The sequence below is a fragment of the Stegodyphus dumicola genome, chromosome X2, assembly GCF_044657685.1.
Source record: "Stegodyphus dumicola isolate Sdum_Otavi_A_Nest chromosome X2, ASM4465768v1".
NCBI classification, from domain to species: domain Eukaryota; kingdom Metazoa; phylum Arthropoda; class Arachnida; order Araneae; family Eresidae; genus Stegodyphus; species Stegodyphus dumicola.
In genome coordinates this window covers 141,828,635-141,852,127 of record NC_140781.1, presented here as the reverse complement: position 1 = coordinate 141,852,127, position 23,493 = coordinate 141,828,635, and the positions used below count along the sequence as shown (strand labels likewise).

The window sequence follows — 23,493 nt, the reverse complement described above, 5'->3', positions numbered from 1 at the left end:
GTTTCCTTCTTCAACAAATCAGAAATAAGACGTAGAACCAAAAGTACAAGATGAAGCTCTTGCAAAATGATCTAGAGCTTCTAATGTTGTTTTACAAACATTCACAGTAATCATCAGAAAGAAAGGAAAGAAATGCAAGGTTAGGGCCATTGCAGATACTGGATCACAAAGACAGTATATGCTAAGGTCTACTGCTAAATAAGGAATTATCAGTCTAGCAGAAAAGAGTATCTACAACATTCATATTTTGGACGATCTAATACAGCAGTTTGCCAACATGATGTTTTTACAATGGATTTATCAAATTTGTCCGAAACATATAACTGTCAATTTACTGCTTTGAGTCAACTAAAAAACTGGCAAATTTGTAAGACAATATCAGCTGTGACATGAGAAGAACTCTCCAAATGTGGCATTAATTTTAATAATGATGTTAATGAACCTATCAAAGTACTCATAGAAGCAGATATTGCTGAAAAGCTATTCATTGGAAACTGTAAACAAATTCAGGAATCACTTCAATTGAAACAAAACTAGATTAGACAATTATTGGCCATCTTAATAACGACAGCATGGCTTATGACTGACTTCCATGCTCACTACTGTTTGCATTTTTCAATTAACCCGTTCAGTACAGGTGTATCATATATGCATCAGCAGCAAACATTATCTCATGACCGTTTGTGTCATATTTGAATCGTCATTTAATTCACTCTATGGCCATGCGTACCACATTTGACTTTTTAGACAGAACATTTAATTAGCATTTTTTATTGTCGCTAGATGTAGCTGTATGTCTGTTATGGTGAAATATATCGAAAATTAAGTATGTTTACCTTCATTATTATGTGATGTTTTTTATTTTTGGTATTTCGTTTCAGAATGAAAGTGAGATTTGTAGGTGGGGTGTTGAGCAATGTAATGTCTCTTTAACTGCGTCATTTGATATAAACAAATGCATGTGTTCTCGCTGCATTGAGGTACTTTTTATTTTTATTTTTGCGATATAGTGGGATAGATGTTCTATCATTAGATTTTTTTTTATTACTCTTAGATTTTTCCTTTTTTATTACTCTTAGATTTTTCCGGCATTGAGATGAATATTTTGTATTGTCAATGAAACGTATTTTTTTAATGGCAGGCGAAAGCAGTATTTGAACGTAGAATATACACAAATGCATATTCGTTAGTGTTGAGTAATGTAATGGCTCTTACTGCACCATTTTATATAAACAAATGAACATGTTGTTCTCGATGGTCTGGAATACTTTTAAATTTATTTTATTAATTTTTCTTATTTTTATTTTATTTTTTTATCCCATTACAGTGGAGTAGATGTTATATCATTAGAGACTTTTTTATTACTCTCAGTTTCCCTGCATTGAGACAAATTATTTTGTATCACTTAGCGAAAGGTGTTGTTGTTGTTTTTATGGCAAAACGAAAGCACTATCTAACCTTAGAACAACATACACAAATGCTAAATGAGTCAAATTTGCTGAGTAAAATAGCAACAGATATTCTATTTCTGTGACATATGCAATGTTGGACTTTGCGTACACCCATGTTTCAAAGAAATTCATACACTGTCTCTTTTTTTGGAATATTGCTTCCTTTTCATTGCTGGCACATTGAATTTTTATGAAAGGCAGTTTAAATATTTTTTAATTTTAATTATCTGCGATTGTTTGGCTATTTTTCCATATTTATTTGGGGGATTAGGGGGAATTTATATTATTCTAGAATGACTATTTTATAAAATTTTTAAGAAAAATATAATAACAAAGCTTTAATTCTGACAACTACCTGAATGTTCTTCTCATAATGCACCAAAACTTAGAACAATTGGATGAAAAATTTAATTTATAGGAATTTTTTTCCAAAGTTAGGCTTAGCAGCACGAATTGTCCATCTCCACAAAACAACGCATCTGGTTAATGCGCCATCCCAAGACAACGCTTTGGTAAGAGAGATGCCTGTCGTGAATGGGTTATGGGCTCTTAATTCATTAGGTATAAGTGACCTCTCAGAAAACAACATGGTGATTGAATTACAAGCAGCAGCAAAGCAACATTTCTTAAACACAGATGAAGTTGAAAAGGATCACTTTTTAGCCCATATGCTTTGGACTGAAGATCCTTCTCCATTTCCTGATAATTTTGAACTGAGAAATGGCTTAACAAAGTTGAGAATCATCTGAGGAATGAAACTTATAAGCTTTATGGAAATCTATTTAAAGATTGGTAAGATGAAGAAATAATTGAGTTAGTGCTGGAAAATGAACTGAAGTTACCTATGCATTATTTACTCGACCACCCTATGATAAATGAAAACAGTACTACAATGATCTGACCAGTTTTGATGCATTGGTGCAACAGAAAGGCTCACCTAGTTACAACAATTACTTAGAGAGTGGAATAAACCACATTGAATTGATACCAACAGTATCATACCGTTTTTGCCGAGAAAGAATAAGCATAACAGCAGACATAGGAAAGGCTTTTCTCCAAATCATTATCTCCCACCAACAGGAATAAGTTACGTTTTTTGTGGTTTGGAAAAGACAGAGAGCTGGAAGACCACTGACACTACTATGTTGTTTTCGGGTTAACAGGCAGGCCTTTCCCTTTGGGAATTGTGGTTCATATAATCTGCAGAATGTTTTGAAAAGTAAAATAACAATAAATATCCTGAGAATATGACTGAATTACTTATGAATTCGGTGTTGACTGGTGATCCAATCATGGAAAATTGTGTTTGAGATGATGAAGTATTTGAAATCACTGAAATTGACTGTGCTTGGCTTCTGTTTTTAAAGAGACAACAGAAAGTCTGGGTTTGTCTTTTCCCTAGAGCAGTCTACAGAGCTGTCCACCCAAAACTTCTTTCAGCAGTTTCTACCCATGTTTCTCTATTGGCATTTCGCTGATTCATAACAAGAGGAAGCTGTTCAATAACATATAATAATAACAGAACAAACTTTGTTGAAGATGCTAATGTGTTGCAATCCTTAGATTGGCGAATATAAGCGAATTTATTGGAGTAAATTGCATTCAGAGGAAATTTAACCCTCTAACTGCCTCATGGCGAGGCGTTTGGTGGGGAAAAATAATATGACTAATGAAAGATTTATTGGAAAGAATATTCTATAAAGCATGTGTATTGTATGAAGAGTTAATCAGAGTATTACATGACTGCGAGCCCACCATGTATTGCCAACCTCTCACTTATATCTCAGAAAAAAACTCCAACTTCACTCCTCTACCACCATCATTATTTATGCAAGATATCAATGAATCTGGCATTAAAGATTGCGATGCTGTGGATATTCCAGATTGTGATGCTGTGGACTGGCTGTGCAAAAAGATCTGAGGACGAGATTCAAGTCAAAAAGCAATAAATAAATAAATAAATAAAATAAAATAAAAAATGGTCAACTGCAGCGGTGAGATATATAGTTATTATTAGAAATGACAACTGAAAACTTATTGAATGGCCTTCTGGAAGAATTACTACAGTTTCAGGAAGGAGGAAGGAATGTTTATACAAGTCCTTCCTGGAACTGCAGGGGTCATCAGATTGGTAAAGCTCTAAATAGCACATGGAGAATTAGTTTGGTCTATACAGGTAACACCTGTAGTGGCAATGAAAGAAATTAAAAAAAACCAGACATGGATGAAGTATTAAAGGTGCCAGAAAGATTAGAATTTAGCATTTAATTTACTGAGTTGTGCCTCCTCCCCAACTCAAGCTGAGAGGAGGTTAGAAAATAACAGTCTTTTTATTTCATATTTTCTGCTTCACAAATGCAGCTAGTAAGTTAGATTGTTATTGAGTTAGCTTACTGTTTTGAATCTGGCAGCAATTTTTTTTAAAGTTATATTCCAGAGAATAAAATATTGCTGTATTAATACAAGCCAGTTTTATAGTGCTTTCTTTTGAGTTTTATGTAATATGTTAACAACTGTGATGAGTTTGAAGTTAAATCTTGAATAACAAGTATATTATTTTAGATTTGGTGCATATTTAGAATTCTAAAAAGGATATCCTTAATTTCATACCAGAATTCAACAGTTTCACTTACGCATTAAAACTTTTTTTGTTCAGAAGCCTACATGCACGTGCCTGATACTGTACGAAACAAACTAGCACCCAAGAAGATTATCTTTGTTGGGCATGAGAAAGAATTACCATCTTTTTGATCCAGTCACAAAAACCATTAATGTGTCAAGAAATGTTATTTTTAATGAAGAGAATACTAAGTCAAGAATCTTGCCATCATCAACACTTTTATTCTCAATGAATGAAGATGGTGTGAACGAGAATTATAGAGATGAAATAGATCATGATTTGTGTAATAATCCTCCTAGCTCAAACAATGGCCTTCCTCCCAGGAACACACTGTTATGAAGTAAATGTGACCAATAACGTGACATGTGAGATATATAAAAAAGCAATGAACTCCCCTCAAGCAGAAAAATGGAAAGCCATAAATGAAGAGTTAGATTTTCTCAATAAAAATAACACATGAGATATCACACTTCCACCAGAGAAAGGTAACTTATTGTATCTAAGTGGGTGCTCAAAGAAAAATACCTTCCTAATGAAAAAATTGGCAGAAACAATGGAAAACTGTGCCAAAGGGTGGACGGAGTGGACTTGGGTAAAACCGTTTCACCAATTTCAAGAAATGAAAGAGTAGAATCTTACTAGCTGCAGTTACATACAGAAAATTCGAAGCTATAGAAATCAACATTAATACTGCATATTTCTGGATTGCGAAAATGAAGAACCGATATTCCTGGAACCAGTTCTAGGTTTAAACTATGCAAAACATTTAGTGTGTCTGCTCAACAGATCCCTGTATGGATTAACATCTAGATCAGCGGTTCTCAACCTTTTACTAACGCGTACCATCTAAACAAAAAATTGAAAACCTTTAGTACCACCACTACAAAGTACTATTACCACCACCACTCTTGAGCAAAGCTCAGATCACATAAATTTACGAGTGTTAGAAGAAAACTAAGTCAGGATGTTGGGGTTTTAATTTTTGAATTTAATAGCTAAAAATACTTTGCTTCTTTGCATACGACCTATTTTTCTATTGCATACCACCAGTGGTATGCCACCTATTTTTCTATTGCGTACCACCGGTTGAGAACCCCTGATCTAGATGTTGAAAGAAGACACTTTCTGAATTCTTAACTAGTTCTGGTTTCAAGTAAAGTGCTTCTTATTCACGTGTCTTTAGCAGTATCATTCTAGATTAGAAAGTATTTTTAATTTTATATGTGGATGATGCTTTATTACTTTGTGAAAAACAGGAAATATTAATTGAAACTGTAGCTAACCTGAGGAAGAAGTTTGAAGCAAAAATTGGTGAAACAGTTTCTGAATAGATGTCTTGATGGAATGCAAATTGATTATAATGCAGAAAGGAGGGAGAAAATAACTCATAAAACAATAGATTGGAATGTTATACAAGAAGAGAGTGCACTAACTAAAGAAGATAAAATGGAATTTTAACCCATCAACCGCACTGTAGTATGGTGGATTGTAGGAGCTTTTTGATATGTACTATAAAAAATCTAACTAAAAGAATTCTTGGCAGAGCTAGTCTAAATTCCGAGGAAATGTCAGCAGTTTAATGGGATTGTGAGAATACAATCAATAAGAGAGCATTAACTTATTTGTTGGAGAATCTAGCAGAACCATCACATTTCCTAAGTGAAACTCTAAATCCTACTGCTTGTGGTACAACCGATGGATGTCATTAGAAGAAAAGGATATGACACTTGCAAAGTGTTCGAGATCATTTTCCAAAGAGATTCCAAAAATAATATCTGTCTGAGCTTGTAAGGAATCTGACCATTAGGCAAGTGGTAATATAAGTAGGAGATGCTTTCCTTGCAAGATCTGATAGCCCCCCAAAAAATTAACTGGCCTTTAACTACAGTGATGGAACTATTTACAGGACGACATGGGAAACAGCAAGTAGGTTGACTGAAATTGGCAAATGTAGAAATTTCCATCCTCTTCAGCAATTATATGCCTTAGAGATTGAATTGTAAGATTACAAGATTGAATTGTAAGAAGTCCTGAAGAACCCTTCAGGACAAAGTTAGAAGCTCAGGGCCTAGATCAAAGGTTAGGCAGAGATTCATTACCTAGTCATGCTGGTTTAAAATCAGAACCTTCAGTCTTGACATTATGCAGTGATAAAATTATTTTAAGTCCTGAAATAATATGTACTCGAAATGTATGACAGGTAAAGCAACCCAAGACTGAACTTATGAGTATTCTATCTTTATGAACATTGACTAAAATGTCTATGTTAGATTACAGTTTTTAAGGAATACATCAGTTTTGTACCGTAATATCTAGATATACAAGACAAAAAGTGAAAGGATGTTGCATATTGATATTCATTTTAGAACTGGGTTTTTATTTTGAATGTATCCATAACAATGTGACATGTTGTAATATACTGGAAATGTTTTGTGAGTAATTTGTGATCATGTCTAAACTTTCAAAATTAGTAAAAGTTCATTAGTGTGAAATAAAATATTTATTATATGATTATAAGAATCATGCGTGTTTCTTCTCTTGAAGAGTTACAATAACTACCATAATCTTCCCTCTGAATTAAATATCTAAGGATAAAATGATTTTCTACCCAAGCACAATAATATTATCTTTAGGGAGGAAAGTAGAAGCAAAGTACTGGCTTTTGCCACCACTTACGATTTGTTACAAAAATAGACATTGCCATCTGTTTGTTGAAATTAAATCTTGATTTCTCTTCTGTGTTATTTCTCTTGAAAAATTACAATTAGCATGCTCTTCACTTTGAATGAAATATCTAAGCCTAAAATGAATTTTCTACTCAAGCAGATGAATGTCATCTTTGGTGAGGGAAGCATAAGCAAAGAACTGACTTAAGTCAACAGTTATGATTTGTTACAAAAATAGACACTACCAACTGCTTGTTTAAACTAAACCTTGATATTTAGAAATTTTATTTTATTTCCATTATGTCAATGGATGTGAAAAAAATATTTGTTCTCAGAGCTAGCAAAACTAAACATTTTCTGGTCAGTATCTTTAATAAAATAAAATTACATATTTTCTGATAAAAGATAGACCTCTTTAATGATGTTATATTCATCAAAATACTCAGTTCTTGAAAGTATAACAACATTAAAATAATGTTTCTTTTCAAAAGCATATTATACTTTAAAAAAGGTACATTGACATGTATCAGTAATTAGTACCATTAGTAACAGTCTCGCAGCCTCACTAAGACAGACTGATAAAATTCATTCTTAATCTCTGTAGACACATCAAGCCATAGACCAATTAGAAAAACTATTTCTGATTTCTTTTCCTAACCTACATGTGCAGCTTGTTGTGCAGCCTTGACCTAGCTACTGTTAACTAATTTCCAGAGGCTCCAGAAATTAACAATCATTAATACTCTTATTTGAAAATAATTAATTGTGATTACAGGTACAGGTGGAAGCAAGACTGGAACTTGTGCATTCTCTTAGGTATATAGACACTACCAGGTCTTGGCTAAATGTTAAGCTTCCACTCAAATTTTGAGGAAGAACACTAAGAAGGGGGCAGTTTGAGGGTCTCCCACCCCTCTTCTCCTGCTACAAACCTCTCGAGAGGACTTCTGACTTGCCCCTCTTGCTGCACAGACAGTATACACTTACAAATATCCATGCCTTCTCCAGGGTTCGAAAATAGGCCTATTGGTACAGCAAATAACCACTATACAGACTGGGCAACAATCACAGTTATAGATACTTTCAAACAGGCTAGATGGAACATTTTTCTAATAACAAGTTGAACTTCATCTCACAGTTCAGAAGTACTCAGTTTATGGTGAAAACTAACTCACAGAGAAAATGCAGCATCATGAAGAAGAAAGAAACATATAATACAAACTGATGCACAGATTGAGAATTCATGCAGATTGAGAATTTTTGCACCAGAATTATTGAGCATTGAAGCTAATTAACACAAAGGAGAATCACCTCTTTCGGTGATCAAGCAATGGCTCTTCAATATTCAGATTCAATCAGTGTTCAAGTAACATCTTAGGTCAACTATACATTTTTAACCATTGCCCATGGATTTAACTGCATTTGAAGCTGGGCCAAAAAAGTCCAAAGGTACAATTATGTCTCACAAATGCTCAGCTGGAGAAAGATCTGAAACAAAGACAGTCAAGGAAACATCTCAATATGGTACAACATTTGCTTGCTGATGTTTGCTGCATCTCATCACTATCTTTCAGATTAACAGGATACTGCAAACCCTGAAGATAAGGTGAGTTAAACTCAGCACTGTATTCTGCCAAACTGATTAGGGCACTACATGGCCTGGTCTACTTTCTTCTAGTCTCTGTATTAAGCAGGAAGCAGGATCAGGCTAAATACCACAGTTGAGTTCTTATTAATCTCCATTTACTGACAAGAATCTCACACTTACTAGTGACAGATTTTTAATTTTTTCTCTAACCTACCAATCTGACCAGGCCCACAGGGTTCCCTGTTCTTGGTTTAACAGCGGGGGACAGTAATTATCAGCCTAAAGATTTAAATGGTCATCAAGATTTATTATCTACCTCTACTATGCAGGTAGCCCCAACCAAGAGGATTTACACAGAATTCGGTAGACGCTGTACCACTGCTGATACCTCCAGTTTGAAGGCTTACAGCCACAGACCTGTGTAAAGTTAGGGTGAAACCTTTCCCACAGGTACTTCAGAACCACCAGACTCATGTTTTTGCACCCTCAGAGCTGTTACTGCCATAGTACAATACTAAATGAGAATGTACAACCCTGGAGGTGAAGATAATGTAGCACAGTCTGCTATACTACCTTCATCTAATGCAAGCTAGAAGTGAGCAGCAGTTGACGCTGATGACACACTGAACTATGATGGCCTATTAAAAAGCAGCATGCCACTGAACAAAAGCAGCATGATTTCATATTTCCACATAGCATCCAGACTCCCAACTCATATGTATAATTAGTAAGGTAGATGAGATTCTTCTTTAACTTCTTTGTTCCCAACTCAGTAGGATATGGCTCAGTTTCCCTCTGCGTGCCCTCCCTTTGATGTGAGAGCAAATTGTTACCAACAGCCGACAATATCATATTTGATATGCTGAAATGGAACACTTAATTTCAAATTTTAAACGTTCAAAAATTATCTCAGAATGCCCAAACTTACTGAATAGAATTTTTAAAGTGCTACTTCATTGTTATGATGAATATCATTTATTATTTTATTCTACAAAAGGTTTTGGTTTGGTTTATTAGATTAAGGCAAAGCACTCGAAGGCTATCTGCCTTAAGGGAAGGATGCCTTCATGGAGGACTTTTTAAGGGAAACTGGCTCGTATACACGTTACACATGGGGAAAACCACAAAAACACCCATGCAGCCAGCCCGTTCGCGGGATTCGAACCTCAGACCGAACTACCAGTATTCTACAAAAGGAAAATGCATGATGCATTGATAAATTAGAAACATTTCTCACACAGCAACCTCTTAAAATTTTTGCAGATAAATATGGGTTAGGACATAATGAGCACTGATACATAAGTTCACAGTTTGTTACTTCATTATTATACAGAAAAACTTTAAATATGAGAATTATTTAATATATTTAAATATCATTATTAATACTGTAATTTAAATTATACTGAATTTTTAAGTACTAGGATTTTCTGTTTATGTAATAAGAAATAACATTTAAATAACAAAAGCAAGAATCCAAATACTTTGATAAAAAGCAATTTTATAGGAATTATTTTTGCATATTAGGCTTAAATGCTAAATGTGCTCCAGCACAAAATGATGTTGAGCACTTCAAGCTCATTGGTACACGTGGGAATTTCGTTCACACGACATTGTCAACAAAGAGGTTAAGTACCACCTAAATACTACCTATACCAAGAAGCTCAATTCTGGCACCATTCTCATCAATGGGCTACTGTCAGCATTCACAATGGAGGGCCTGACTGCAAACTACTATCAGCCACCCTAACAATCACTGAACGTTTATACATTTTATGCTGTGATACATAATCATTATAACCAGTAACCACAATTCTGCTCTGGAACTGCAATTTTTAATTCAATAGCATTTCATTGTGTTATATGAATAGATTCTAGTATAATGTATGAAAAACTTAGTCTTATTTCTTAATAACAAATATTTCATTTTTGCAGAATACTGGTATGATAATTTTTTTCAAAATATGAAAATTTCTGTTCCTCAACTGACCAAGGGGGGGGAAGCAGAATGTTAAAATACTGCTTATAAGCAGTTATCATTATTTTTATGCCAAACACATAAATTAAAAACTTTAATATTTTTTAACACTTTGTGGGCCGCGTATTTATCGAAGCGCCATTACGCTGCCGCCGGTTTATGCAGGTTCTACTGCTCGTCAACAGTGATATTTACGCAATTTTTCAAAACATAAGTAGTTGGTATATAATTATTATTAAAGAAATCACTAAAATAACTGTTACACTATTTTTATTATATTTTTTATTTAGTACTAAAACGTTTTATTTAAAAAATTTAACTCCTAGGATCTATAGTTCTTTTTTAGTATGATAATTCTGAAAACGTTTTCCAACATGCAGAGAAACGTTGCAGGAAGAACACATGTATGTAGTGGAACTTCTTTTCTTTTCGGCAGTGCAGACTTTACAGGCCCTTTGCAGGTTATGAATTCTCCCATTACCACTAATACATGTTATTCTATGTTTTCCCATGTCCGTAGTAAGTCTGCCTGGTGGATCAAACCTCGGCGATCTTTCATCACACTAAGCAGCTGATCTTGATTGTTGCTCTTCTTCATTCCCATTAATCCATGCTAGTGCAAGGTTTAGTAAAACTTGTTTGAATCTAATAGGATTTTCAGAATTTTTTATGTATATCTGGAACGTGTTGAGAACGCACATTTTATGAGATATAAAACTGTTTCCCCCCCCCATTTTTTTGTTTTGCGAAGTATGGAATAACACGATAGGTATTGATCCGCGTGATCAACACCTTTCATAAATTTATTATACTCTTGTATGCAAATTGGTTTAATGCACTTCTTTTGGTTCTTTTACTCACACATTCCACCATGTCTGCTGAAGTTATCGTAGAAATCATCATTATCAATTTTTTGGCCGAATTCCATTTTCTACAAAATTCCATTGACTTATTTTTCAATGTAGCAGATTTTAAACAATTTGGCACTCCTCTGTTTACTCTAATTGTGCCACAGATGTTTGTTTAATGCTTTAGTAACTCCTCTGCAACCTTTACACTATAGTAATAGTTGTCCACATACACATTGTGCCATAAATTTAAATATGGCAATCGCACGGACAATATTGTTGCAATTAGCAATTTTCCTTGCACGCAATATATTTCTAAATTGCATATATAACCAGATGTCGCTTCATACACCATACGGACTAAAATTCCATATTTTATAATTTTCGCAGGATTATATGTACGAAAAGATAGCCTGCCCCTCCATGGAATGATACCTTCACCCAGAGATAATTCTTTCTCGGGTTTATAAATTTTTTGAAACTTTTCTACCAGGTACGAGTAAACTGGTTTTATTTTATCAAGCCTTTTTAGGCAATGCTCATTATTACTGAAGTGCCAATACTTCCATAACTGCCAAAATCGGTTCCTTGGCATAGTATTCCCAAAAATAGGTGTATGTAATCCAGGGTGAGTAGACCAATAATCGTCTTGTTCTGGTTTTCTTACTATTCCCATTTGGATAACAAACCTCAAAACTTTTTTCATTTCTACAACATTTGTATCAATCCAAGCATTAGTCTTTTTGATTCATTGTTGTTATCATTATTCTGCTGATTATGATATAAGTTTGTTTGTGTGGCAAACAAATTGAATAAATTGTCCCCAATGAACAATCCACGGTTGATAATATATCTGGTGTGTATGGTACCAGTAACCCAAACCGTTCCAGGCAAGCATGAAAGTTAGGTTTAATATCAACTTCTGACCAATCATTTGCCACAGAATTCTCTTCATCACTTTCAGATTCATTAATTATTGGTCTTCCCTTATTTTTGAATCGTCTCACAATTGTACCACTCCCACTGTCCGAATCACTTTCACTATCAGAGCAGTTATCCTCATCTGATAACAGATCAGCATATATTTCCTCATCGAAGAGCATTTTGATGGATATCTTTAAATCTAACGTAAGTTTCCGATATTTGAAGGCAGCGAAAGACAGTCTCAAACTAACAAAACAAGCGTCCACGGAAAAAGATTTCAATAATAGACAGTCTGGTGAATTGGGAGAGGAAAACAGTTGAAACCAATGTTTCCTGATCGTCAAATATTTTGCTATAGTATGTCTATCTATACAAACGTTGATGTGAAGCATCGTCGTTGGCAAAAAGAAGTCACGCGTACGTGACAGCGGTCGATACTGTTGCCGAGTAAAAGTCATGCCAGCGTGACAGCAGCCGATAACCGTTGGCAAGCAAAAGTCATGCAAGCATGACAGCGGCCCACAAAGTGTTAATATGAGTGATTTCACAATGCAAATTATACAGCTGCTAATTGTGATTAAAGTACATAGAAAATTTTAAAATGTTGTGAATTTCAGAATTAGTGATTTTGCACGATAACATAAACTAATCAATGCTTAATAAAATACGTAAAATAATGTTTCAAACACTCTCGGATGATTTTACACACTAACACGAACTAATCAGCATTTAATAAACTAGGTAAAAGAAATGTTACATACACTCTCAGACTTTCAGACTTCAATTCAATATCAGGAACTGATTCCTCTTCTGCAACATCATTTTCTTTCTCTTCCTTTGTTTCTGACTCAGCAATACTTTTAGGTTCATTAGAAGATTCTTCATATGGTTTCGAAGTTATTATTCCAGCAGCAACTAGCTTTTCTAGAAGGGATTCAACATCAACTGGCAAATCACATTCACCTGATGCAAAATTAACATCACCTTCAGTAGAAATTGATGGTAAACCTAAAATAAAATGTATGCCCTCAGTCAATGGACAGCAGTTAACATATCATTTAAAGGTATAACCACATTTAGTGGTGCATAGCAATTCTGGATGACACTTTTCCATTGTTAATTCATGGTTACATATGTTTTCATAAAAACAGAAACGACCTACACATCATTAGTTTTGTACATACCATTTTCAATAATGCCATTTTACAGTACATTTTGAATAAAATAAACTTAAAAAATCCCATTTTGCATTTATCATTCACTTATATCACTTGAAGAAAATGACACACATTACCCCCCCCCTTAAAAAAGGGGAGGTGGGACTTAAAAGTGGTGGCAATTTGAACAATTTTTTACCAATATGAATAGGTAAAAATTTGATGTGGACACCACATGTCTTCCTTGTATGGTCTATTAAATTAGATACAAGTTTTACTGCATTCTATTCAAATTCATTTCCTTATATTTCATCAGAGATATATTTCTCATTCAAAGAATTACTTTCTCACTTTGTGGCAAAGCAAAAATACATAAAAATTCGAATCTTCCATTAAAAATTGTAAAATACAGGAAAACAAAACACCAAATACAGTTAAAAGAGTTAAAAAAACACAATTTTTACAATTAATATTAGAGTTTCTATGAAAAAAAAAACAAGCAATTTGGCCAGCAGCAAGAAGGCAGTTTTTTTGGAGCACAAGACTGAAAGTTTACTTTTCGTTCCACTTGGCAAAAAGACAATGAAGCTGCAGAAACTGAATTTACTATTCTACTGAGTTTCAGAAGTAAACAAAAGACGGTACGTTAGGCTTATCTATCCACTTCAGCTTTTAAATTGTTGATAATTCTACAGCTATGGCACGCAGCTTAACTAGACGCATTAAAAACTTAACTGGAACATGAAAAATCACATAATCCAACTAATTTTAAAGCAAAAAGTGAGCAATTTCTTAACATATAAGAATTAAAAAAACTAAGCTCACTGAACAAGGTAACAGAGCAGAAATATATATACACATTTATAAATGATTGGTGCAGTCAATTGCTGCTTCAGTTTAGCAGGAATTCCATTAAGTCCAGTTTGGTAAAATTGGTTTTCAGTACAATTGCTAAGAAAATTTTCACATTCAAAAAGAAAACAACTCAGGAAATCATCAGCAAAAATGACAACATACACTAGTGAGGCAATCTTGACATGAAAGAGCATGATGAACTCATAAATAGTTCCTGCAATTTAAAATGCTTTAAAAATGCAACCCCTCCCTCAGTAAATTATCACATAACCAAGGAAGAATAAATGAAATTCAAAGCACTGGATGACAAAGAATATTAAAATATGAAACTCATCAAATATATGCTATGTAAAAACAAATTTCTAGATTTAAAACAATACATAAACAATATTCTAGATTTAGACAAGCATAACAATGATCACCAAAATTGATTAAAAAATATATAAGGAGACTTGAATAAAAATTAAAACATAAGTAATCAGTATTAAGGTCAATAGTTCATGTTACTTATAATGTATGCATTTTTGAAAGAAAAAAAAAAAAAAAAAAAAAAAAAAAAAAAAAAAAAAAAAAAAACATCAGATAAAATACGAAAATGTAAAAATTCCATTGTTAGCGCAAAGGAGTGTTAACTCAGAAGGGCTGTTAGTCTAGAAATGTCATTTTGCTTTCGTTTGCAACGTATAACATTTCAAATTGTTTCCAGCAAATATAATTGTCCTGTATTATATTTAAAGAAATTAAATAATGAAGAGTCTGCATGAATGTATGTATGTTTCTCATATTGTGAAAAAACGACGGTACCCAGAGACATCAAATTTTGAATAATGTTATCCTCCACCTGAACATGGAAACCTGGAAGCCCAAGTTTTGAATTTCAAATTTGTTTTATTATCTATTTCATATTTTGTAAACTTTAACGAATTTTTGATTAACAAACTCAACGATTTCAAAGTAAACAATGGCAACACTGTACAGAAAAAACATTTCTATCTCCAGCCCGCGAGACTGTCTATCAGAAATTCTAAAGATATGCTGTTTTTAAATATTTTGTGATATTTCTGATGAACTGAATTTATATGGTTTATGTGCGAAGAACACAATATTTAATAAATAAAGGTAACACACAAAATGTTAAAAAAAAACAGGTCTTTGGGCATAATATAAAATCTGAAAACTTCCAGTTTTTTTCTTTTAAGAATCCAATATTTTTTCAAAACAGAAATCAAAACTGATAAAACGTAACTAAATAGACATAAAAATATTCAAGCAAATTTAGCTTTGGTTTTATTATATGAAGTTAAAAGCTACAAATCTGTTCCTTGAATGGAAGTCTCAAGACATTATGGCTATGGCAAAGCTGTAACTCTGCCCATTTTCTGTAGGAAACTCAAAGCAGGCCAACAATACAAAAGTTAGTTTTTTATTTAAAATAAATGGACTTTGAATGTAAGTAATTTAATTAATAAATAAATTACATAATATGATGCTGGCAATGAAGACATGATGCTGATATTAAATAAAAGAATGTTGTACATTTAAAAATACGATCTGATGCACTTGTACATCTAATCTGCTTCTTCCAATCCTTTCTAAGTATAATTCTTTTGGAAAGAATTATGACTGCACATTATACTACAGAGATTTAGAATGAATTATCTTGTTACACAAAAATTATCAAAAAGGCTGAAATGATGATATTAGTATTCATCACAAAATTCTGCCTTCCCTCAAAGTCGTATGCACAGCATGCATTCAAAATGACATTAACGAAACAATGTAAAGTTAACTTTTTTTTTTTTTTTTATTATTATTAAATGAAACACAACAAGTTCCCCGTGAACCACATAGTATCACATGGGGCTTACAGAAGTAAGTAAGAAACACAATACAAACTAAACAGAAGAGAAAATTGAAATAAAATTAAGGATGATTACACAGTTTTACAATGAATTGACAAAAAGTGTTAAAAGCACTTCTCTCGGAAATAAATTGGTAAAACTCTGGAGACCAGTTAATATTAAAATTTTTCAGTCCCAGTTTCAAGACTTTTCTTTCGCTCTCGTATTTAGGACATAGAAGAAGCACATGTTCTACATTCTCCTCGCCGCCGAGGACACAGTCACAGACAGACTCAGGACTCAACTTAAATCTGTTCAAATAACTTTTAAAATTCCCATGTCCAGTAAGAAACTGGGTTAATTTATAATTTGTGAAGAAATGATGACACGACAATCTCATTTTAATAGAAGGGAAAAATCTTCTAGTTAAACTCCCTTTATTTGAATTAATGAATTCGTGATTCCACGACTCCACAATGCTTTCATACATGACCTTCTTATAGAAGGAATTGGGGATATTGACAAAAGTGTCAATTTCCCGCTTAGTCGCAGTCTTAGCAAGGAAATCGGCTCGTTCGTTCCCAACAACACCTGTATGACCACGAACAAATGAAAATGAAACCGAAATATTTTTATCCTTTAGATTTTTCAGTTCTTTTTGAATCTCGATAATGATATTATTAGAAGAAGAAATACATTTTAAGATCTCCAAGGATGAAAGGGAATCAGTACAAATGAGATAGTCTGAAACAGCACTGTTTTGTTTAGAGACCCATTTGACGGCGAAGTTTAAGCACAAAAGTTCAGCTATGAAAACGGTACATTCATCTCTGATTCTAAATTGAAAGTGCTCAAATTTAAGACCATTTTTGAAGACAACAAATGCGAGACCAACCTTGCCATCAATTTTGCTGCCATCAGTATAGCAAGTTACAGGCGAATCATCTACGATTTTATTGCTAAACTGAATAAAATTAACAGCATTTCTTTCTGAAGGATTAGGGAGATCAGATAGAGGTAATATACAATCATAGTGAGAGACAGTAGAAGCAGAAATATTTTCCTTATAAGCAATAGAATGAAGAATGGCAATGTCAATCGGAGGAAAGCCAGAAATTGCATAAACAGACTCATAGCTTACGGTACGATATCCACATATGACCCGCAGAAGTATCCGCCTTTGAACACGTCGTAAATATCTATAATTTATCTTCTTCTTGAGCGATATACCCCAGACTCTAGAGCCATACATAATGAAGGGGGCAATTCCTTGTTTATAGATGAGCGTATGAACGTTGTAATTAATACCGTATGTGTTGCATGCAATACGACTTAATCCACGCTGTAATTTATCACATTTCTCTGATACATAAGTTAAGTGTCGTTTCCAAGAAAATTTACAGTCAAGAAAAACCCCAAGATATTTCATTTGCTTTACCACAGTTAAAGGGGTGCCATCGAGAGATAACTGAAATGCATCATAACAGATGTTTCGCTTTTCAATAATCATAACCCTGGTTTTATCAGGATTAAAATCTAATTTAAAACCTTTTGACCAGTTGGAGGCGAAATTTAAAGTCTCTTGTGCCTGTAAAAAAGTAGCAGAAAGGTCCCTACTCTGGAAGTATTTATTATAAAGTATTTATTATATTAGTATATTTAATGAAAGTTAACATTCTAAATTATTTTAAACAACTGTGCAAATACACTGGGTACTTTTACATAGCAATCAGTCAATATGATGAAACATAAAAGCATTTGCTTGAAAGTATATTTCATAATTATTTTGTACAAAATATAAAAAACATTTTATTAAAAATGCTAACTTTATTTTCCAACTATTTTTTTTATTGCAGTTCTGGTAGATTAAAATAAACCATGTTTTCATTGAAAAATGTATCAAAACTTTACTGCTTAAAATTGTATCAAATGCAAGTACTATTTATTTTAGATCATGAGAACTGAACTTTACTACTAGGCAAAACTTCTGTTCTTCAGAATGTACCATGTATAAACTTAGAAAAATATGAATTATAATTCCAGCAGTATTCTAAAAATACTAAAAATTGCATTTTTTTTACATGCCCAGATTAAAGGTATATTTTATAAAAAGGACTTTTTATAATAAATACTGCCCAAAGAATATCATCAGAAAAATTAGAAAACCAATGTATTACCTAAAAGTTTACAAATAAGTGCATACTGAAAATAAATGAATAAACATTTCCAGATCTAAATGACCATTAACGGGAGGAAATCATTATACTTCAGTAAGCAAATATATTAAATCACCAATCAGTAACAAAAATATTAAAATCTAATAGGTACATTATACTATAAAGAAATTAATCTAGAATTTACTACGTTTGGAAATTAATCTCAGTGAATATATTTATTTTAAGTTCCTAAATGAACATATATTAATTGTAAACAGTATTAAATAGGAAAAGTAATCATAAACTATCATGCAACAAATATAATAAAAATGAAGTCAATTAAAAAATTAGTCTATATTTTAAGTAACAAAAAATACTTACTACTTGTAGATGCAATATTTGGCTCACTTGGAAACTCCATTGGCACATTTTTTGTTATATTTGGCAAAGGTAAAAGAGCCCCTCTGGAAACAGAATCTGGAGCATGAAATCTTGGCAGAGGTAACAATGGACATGGTGGTCTAATATATCTGTGCGGTTGAGGATCTCTCAGCAATGGTCTCCGACTTGATCCAATGAACAAATCATGACTCCTTTCTCTAAAGTTTGGATGAATCCATGCACCATATCTAACACCGCGCAGACGTAATCTTACTCGATGATTAAAGAATGGAGGCCTGATTTATTGCATAAAAAAATAACCAGCATTAGAGTAAAGCATTTACTTTTAAATACAGTAGCACTTTTTATAAAATGTTCAAAGAATAACTTAAACACAAATCTAAAACATGTAAAACTAGCGACATCAATTTTAGAGAGAGCATCTCCAACAATTATTAATTTAATTTTAACCTATGCAGTCCAAAATACAAGTGAAATTAGATTTTACCACAGTTGGCTAGTTCTGACTTCTCATAAAAAAAAAAAACCTGAATCTACAGCTATTCAATTAAATAAATTTAAAAAAAAAAAATTAGTAGCTTTACCAAGTGTCAAAAGACCCTTACTCAATTTCTTAAATGTGATTATGTTAAATTGGCATCAATCAGAATCCCCTCTCCAACACACACAAAATAATCTAACTCGAAGAAGAAATTACAGTTTCTTTTCTCATTGAGTTGTCTTATAATTTTATGACTAATTTTAGATATAATCTTACATTGCTTGCCAATAAAATTCCAATACCATGAAGGAAACAATTGATCAATATGAAATCCGCATAATAGATAATCTGCATAATGGCAGTACATGAAAATGATTAACAATATAGCATATAACGCTAATAATAGACATCTCTACCATCATCTAGAATCAGAGTAAAACAGAACAAAGGATTTTCCATATGGGGGAATTATGTTCCTTCCTTGTTTATTTGACTATAAGTGTAATTTGATTAGAAGTATGAGTGCAAATTACCATACCACCACATTACAGTTCATGCTGGTGAAAATCCAACCACAATTATGTGAAAAATGAAGCCTGTAGGTCCAGGAAGGGCAGAAGGAATGACATGCAGGCTTACAGTCAATGCCTGAAAGAACTGATATCTTGTGTAAATGACCAGTGCAGACAGGACAGCCACACATCCTAGTATAGGAAGTATGGTGTATGACATAAAAAAGCATCTATATATTTAGCCAAATCAGGTCACTGAGAGTAAAGAGCTGTTTCCACAGCAGCTAGTGTTTTACCAACATTTATATGCGCTGGTAACTGCAGCTACTGCAGTACACTGAAAAGATGTAGCAACAGTATAATAACGTCTTCTTAAATTTCACATCTGCATGCAACTTCATGCATGCGTCTGGTGCCACCTTGGATAGCATTCATTGGAATCTAACCTAATGCATCATTAGTCCCTGATAAAAGTCCACTTCATCCCTGATAAAAGTGCACATAACAAAAGCTCACAAAAATAATCCCACTGTGATAACTGCCCATGTGACAAATACTCACACAGATGAAAGCACACATGCATAAAAGCCTACATGAATAAAGGGACACATGGTTTTCATCCACATAAAGTATATTTATGATTGTTATTATAATAAATAGAATGTTTTAGTCTGATTTCTGATGTCTTAAAAAAAATTTATGTCAGTTTACATATTTCATCCTTTCTCTCTCCCCCCTTTTTTTAATTAAGTTGAAAATAAGTTTTTCAGGTTTCTAGTTAAGTGGTTAGCTATGATATTTTGATGATAAATGTGTAAATTTTATTCATTATTTTTTTTTTTTTTTTTTATTTTGTGTAGTGAGAAAACAAAAAATATCATTGTGAAGTTCCTCAAAAGCTACTTTTAACTATGGCTAAGAGTAATTATACATGTTTCAACATTATAAAATGGGAGAGATGTTATTTAGTCAAAGAATAGAATAAATTATTTTTATAGTTATAATGGAATAATTTTTAGTCACTTAATTCTTGAACTACAATGTAAAGCAGTATCTTGAAGTACTTAAATGTGCTAACCCCCCCCAAAAAAAAATTCACTTTTCTTTAATGTTATTATTTTTAAACTAAATAAGATGTTTATATCACAAATGAATATAAGAAATCATTAACCTTCATTCATGAAAATTCCTTTCATTTAAATGGAAATTATGTTTTTCTGTCTCAATTTTTATTTCATTTCTCAATGTAACACTATATGAACAGGCTATAAGCTTGTACGAAAGTGTAAATTAGCTGTCGGACATGCAGCATGTTGCGCTTTAACTTAGAATTATTGTGCCAAAAGAGATAGTTTCTAAGTTAGGTGGTATTAAATAATTTTCTTGGTTTCTGGGAACTAAATATGTTTACAGTTCAACTATTTTTTCATAATTAGCAATGTTTATTCCCACATCTTGTAAGTTAAGAACATTAGAAAATTAGTTGAGAACTTTAGCTTTTGCAGCCAGCACTGGATTTCACCTTTCTAGGATTTCTACCAGCTTTCAATATGACTTGAGTTAAGTGGTTAAGTATTCTTTCAAATAAATTTATTCATTTAGAATGTATTTTTAATTATTTCCTAGGTATCAGAAAGATCTGCTTCTGAAACTGCTGTTAAATAAACAGGGTTCGTACACATTTCTGCACACGGAAATTAAGTACTTTTTTAAGGACTTTTAAGGACCATTAATGAAAAAAATTAAGGACCTATGAGCAAATGGGAACTGAATAAATTCAATTAAAAATATTATTTATGCCTGAATTTCACTTTTGTAATACCATCCTAAAAATAAAATAGATCCCTAAGTAGTATACATTATTACTAAACATGAATTAATCAGCATAATTATTAATAAGTTTAGAATAAAATAAACTTTATGCAATTTATCAAGTAGCATTAAATATTTTACACTTATAATAGTTGGACATATTTGAAAGAAGATAAGTGACATTTACGTTTTACCAATAGTTAGCTTTATGTTGATTTTTTTATGCCTCATTTTGTCACATACTTGGTCAGTCTACTTGGTTTCATAAATAGCACGTAGATTTTGTCAAACGGCATAAGTTAAAATAAGAAGTAAGATCATAATCCGCATGATTCATAACCAAAAGACTGAATGTTGTCACCGCTGCTGCTAATCTAGAGAGAGACCTGCTGATTCGAACAAACCTGAAAGGCCTGATGTATGCATGGTTGGTAAGTGTTGAAAGTCAGTCAGGCTCTTTCTGATGCAGTTAGTGTCGTAGCTTCATGTAGAGTTTCAGGGCTTGTAATGAGTTAATATACTTTAAGGTTCCAATAAGCCATTAAAGCACCAGAGGTGATAAGTTGTTTTGTTTTGTATTATTTTAAGTCTCACTAGATGCAAAAAATATGTTTTACTTGAATTTTTACATTTTTGTATTTTATCTTGTGACCACAGTGGATTGGATTTGATTATTTGTGGCAAAGCACATGAGTGATATTTGCCTAAAGGAAGGGATGCCTTCATGGAGGACTTTCTAAGGGAAACTTGCTTGTATACACATTTCACATGGGGAAAACCATGAAAACGTCCATGCAGCCAGCCCGTTCACGGGATTCGAACCTCGGACTGAACTACCAGTGTTCAGCGTCTTTACCGCTCGGCCGCTGGTGGGCCTGACCACAGTGAGTATTAATGAAATGCAATAACTCGCTTTAATATGTAGAGAAATTTTTTAAGCGTAAACAGTTAGTTATCAATAATTAAATTAGGTAGGTTAATAACCTTAGTCATTATGGATTTACATGGCTACTATTAAATTTTGTTTTTTAACAATATCTGTTAAAAAAGCCCTATCAAAATCAAAAGCTAATAAAATTTCACAGTTTAAAATACATGTAATTTATGACATTGATTCTTAAACGATATTAGGATAATTTACACATTATCCTAATATCGTAATAATATCGTAATAAAATAATATACAAGCTACAAAACATTAACAACACTCAAAAAAATATTTATCTGTCATTTTAATTTCAAGACATTTTGACATTTTTGACTTCCCAAACATTTTGGCTAGTTTATATCAATTTCCTTCTCTTTAAGCATCTTTTCTAACAATGAGAGATTTGTCTCAATATGCAAAAACCAATGCTCTTGCTAGTTTCTGTGTGCTTTATCTCCTAACTTTTCAACCTCTCCACAATGTACCTATGCAAAAACCAATGCTCTTGCTAGTTTCTGTGTGCTTTATCTCCTAACTTTTCAACTTCTCCACAATGTACCTATGAGGGTTTATTTGATCTGGTAAAAGTTAAATAGTCCAAACCCCTCGACAAACATGAAGCATATAATTGCTATGTCTGAAAGTAACTGCAATATCAGACAAAGGTTTAAATAAGCCTCTTATTTAAAAAGAACTTAAAACATAAAGGCATGTTCTGATGCTAACAAAATCAATTACAGCTCACAGTGATGTAATTAAACAAGAATAGTCAAATTCAAACTAAAAATGTGGACTAGTGGTCAAAGATTATACAATTTAGTTTTACTTTAACCCTCTAAACGTCAAGGCCGTATATATACGGCCTAGAATATTTTTTGTGATATCAGTAAGAATGTATATATATGTGCATACTAAAATATGTCAAAGAAATTGAGACAATATATTAAAAGTACACAAATCCAGGTATGTAATACCAGGAGAATTTTTGCATTAAAAATCAAAAACATAATTTGTTCTCATAGTAGTTTTGGGAAATTTGTGCTTTCTTAGCGAAAACCCTGGCCACTCAGAGGGTTGGCTCAGTAACTCTATCATATGAGGAAATAGAAATGGGAAATTATAGTAAAGTCTGAAATTATAAATAATTGGGTAATTTATATAATAATAACTGCACATATCTTTGAAGAATAATTTTCTTTATGTATTTAGTTTCTTTAACAGGTTTCCTTTTAGAATTTTTTGATTTAATTAAGGATTTCTGTTATTCTAAAAAACAC

At 32.7% G+C, this 23,493-nt stretch overlaps 1 protein-coding gene across 4 annotated transcripts in view; it reads right to left on the bottom strand.

Moving 5' to 3' along the window:
* The window catches only part of LOC118189518 (uncharacterized), a 317,844-nt gene that overhangs the window by 64,233 nt on the left and 230,118 nt on the right, over positions 1-23,493 (bottom strand). For all 4 annotated transcript variants that reach the window (XM_085809144.1, XM_035360141.2, XM_035360143.2 and 1 more), the window contains 2 exons: positions 18,463-18,758; positions 12,834-13,080 (listed from right to left, as the gene is read on the bottom strand). In XM_085809144.1, coding sequence (XP_085665270.1) covers positions 12,834-13,080; positions 18,463-18,758 — 543 coding nt within the window. The remainder of the gene's footprint in view (positions 1-12,833; positions 13,081-18,462; positions 18,759-23,493) is intronic.